Consider the following 2659-nt stretch of genomic DNA (forward strand, 5'->3'; position numbering starts at 1 on the left):
AGACACTAGTGGAGCTCCATCTGCTCTCTCTCTCTCTCTCTCTCTCTCTCTCTCTCTCTAGCTCCCTGTCTCTCTGTGTCTCTCGCTCTTATCCTGCCCTCTCTCCCTGATCCCTTCCTCAGTGCATGGACTGCAAGTCAGACCTCGGAGGATCGGAAGCGGGGGCAGAGGTGCGAATACGCAACAAGCATCTCTACTGCAACACCTGCTACCAGCGGTTCAAAGGTGAGTAGCCCCGAGCAGAGCCGGCCGCCGGCTGAAAGGAGCTGGCGGGTTTGATTCCCGGTGTGGGAGTCCTCCTGGCGCAAGATGCTACGAACACCTACCAGCTCGTTAAAGTGTAATTCCGGTGAAAATTGAACCCAGGGTCTTTGTTTTGGCATGTAGACACAACACATCGAACGTAACAATCTCCCCTCTTGATACTTGGCTGTTTTAAGTTTGTTTGCGTTTCTATTATATTATTTACGGTAGCCGGAATTACGCTTTAATGACATGCATCTCGTTTGCGTTGTATTACAGTGCGATTTACATATCGCATATTCACATCACATATTTATTTCCGATTGTGTGCGGTCTACCTGTGGATTTTCAACAGGAATATTAATCTTTTTGAAGCCTTCTAATATAACACCTTGTGGAATAAAAATGACTTAACAGTGAACAGAAAGTGTTCCGGGAAAACAGCTGACCGTGTTAGAGGAAAGTGTAACAGTGATTTCGCCGTGACAAGCGTCAACTCTGTGTTCCCGCAGCAGGCCAGCCAACCTCCATGTGAGTCGGCTGCGCTCCACCAGATTGATGAAGAGACTACTTTTGACCACAACCCATGAGCACGGCAGCGGCGGCGGCAGCAGCTGTGGCGCACGGGGTGCGGGACATCGCTGTCTATGAAGCGTGTCATCCTACAAGAGCGTCGACGGGTTCCTCATTTAGCGGTGTACTCTTTATGTTTATTCATTTTCTGCTTGAGCGTGAGAGGGGTTGTGGTGTAGCGAAGCCAGGCTTATGTGCGTATATATCGTGTAAGGTATTTCATATTTGTACAAAAGCATAAGGGATTTGCATGCAGCAGTGAGTTTTCTAGCACAGAGACACTGCCCCGGCGTCGTGTAGGTTTTTTTTTAATAACGCAGATGTTTGTTTTTTCTGATTTCCTGAACTTTTAATGACACGGACGAGTCACCGAGTCCGTTGTTATGGATCGCTGGGGGTGGGGGGGGGAAGGGGGTGTTGAGTCTCGCTGATGTCGTCTCTAGGCTTTCTCCGCACTGAGATCCCTGCTAACACTAGCGCTAACTGTCATTCCGTGGTATTCATTTATGTCGTTGTGCCTTTCATTTTGTGTCAGGGGATTAATGCTTTAGGAAATCATTTGAGATGTTTATTTAAGAGATGCGTTGGACGCTGCGTTGACGAGCACTTATCAGGGGTTTGAACTGAGAGATTAAGAGATTCAAGCGATTTTTTGCGGAAGAAAATATGTTGTGTATTATGTTGAAATGGTTGTGAGGCAAGCTTACTTCGGTAAAAAATTATGTAAATAAATGGCCAAATACTGAACTTGTCTCACTTTATCCACATTATTTATTTCATGATCATTTCTCATATCTGCCTAACATAACCTTTTGCATTGCGGAGTTACATGCTTATCGCCTCTGTCATGGAGAGACATTTCCACATTCCCTCTTTCTTTGTACACCCACACATCAGAGATAATTATTCTTTATTATAATAGGCCTACTATCCTCTCTCTCTCTCTCTCTCTCTCTCTCTCTCTCTCTCTCTCTCTCTCTCTCTCTCTCTCTCTCTCTCTTCCTCCCTCTCTCTCTCTCCCTCTCTCTCTCCTTGTCTGCATATGGTGCTATAGTGTTAATGAAATGAATTTCAATAAGCTTTGGCACGAGATTCAGAGGACTTACCTGCTTTATTTTCTCAAAAGCCAATTTCCATTCATATTCTATACAGAGTGAATGCATTACATTGATTTATTTGTAATAACCCTTTTATATCAATATATGCTCAATATATTCAGTCACTCCCGCTGCTTAGTGAAACGATACCCGCATAAACAAGAAATCATCATTCATATGTAAATCGGTGATATTTTCACAAAATGATGTAATGATTTACATTAAATCCTGTAAAGAAAGAAAAAAATAGGCCTACTCCCCGTGGACAGCTGTCTCGAAGACTCGCATCTCTTTTTATAGATGCGAATCCAGGAGGTTTTGCAGTGTGACTGGATCAGCGTTTCTCCAAACACAGGCCGTGGTGAACATCCCTTTTTTTATTGCCTAATTTCTCCTTGTCACCGGTCAGTTTCATGCTCATAAGAAGGCTGTTTTTGTCTGAGCACAGCATTGAAGAGAATGAGCCCAGAGGATAGAGTTCAGATCCCGAATTAGGCCTGTTAATAGTTTATTCAGCGGGTATTGTCTTTGTCCTGCCTTATAGTCATCATAGCTGTGCAGCATCACAACCTCATCTCATCATGCAAAACATGGCCTATCATATTATTACCTTCTATAATAAGTGTCGGTATCATGGGCCACGTTTCCAAGGGCCAGAAGGGGGCACTCTGGTCCTAGAAGTCCCTTCAGACGGCGACATGGCAACAGTCGCCCTCCCTATAACTCACGATGTCACTCTGTCCTTT

General features: G+C 44.5%; 1 protein-coding gene across 8 annotated transcripts in view; it reads left to right on the top strand.

The window, feature by feature from the left end:
- The window catches only part of lmo7a (LIM domain 7a), a 57105-nt gene extending 55542 nt beyond the window's left edge, over positions 1-1563 (top strand). For 7 of the 8 annotated variants that reach the window (XM_084478517.1, XM_084478519.1, XM_084478516.1 and 4 more), the window contains 2 exons: positions 123-225; positions 756-1563. In XM_084478517.1, coding sequence (XP_084334643.1) covers positions 123-225; positions 756-778 — 126 coding nt within the window. In that variant the 3' untranslated portion in view covers positions 779-1563. The remainder of the gene's footprint in view (positions 1-122; positions 226-755) is intronic. The other variant, XM_084478518.1, reaches the window with a different exon arrangement.
- Positions 1564-2659: the final 1096 nt, after the last annotated feature.

Source organism: Micromesistius poutassou, assembly GCF_964030765.1.
Source record: "Micromesistius poutassou genome assembly, chromosome: 14".
Lineage (NCBI taxonomy): Eukaryota > Metazoa > Chordata > Actinopteri > Gadiformes > Gadidae > Micromesistius > Micromesistius poutassou.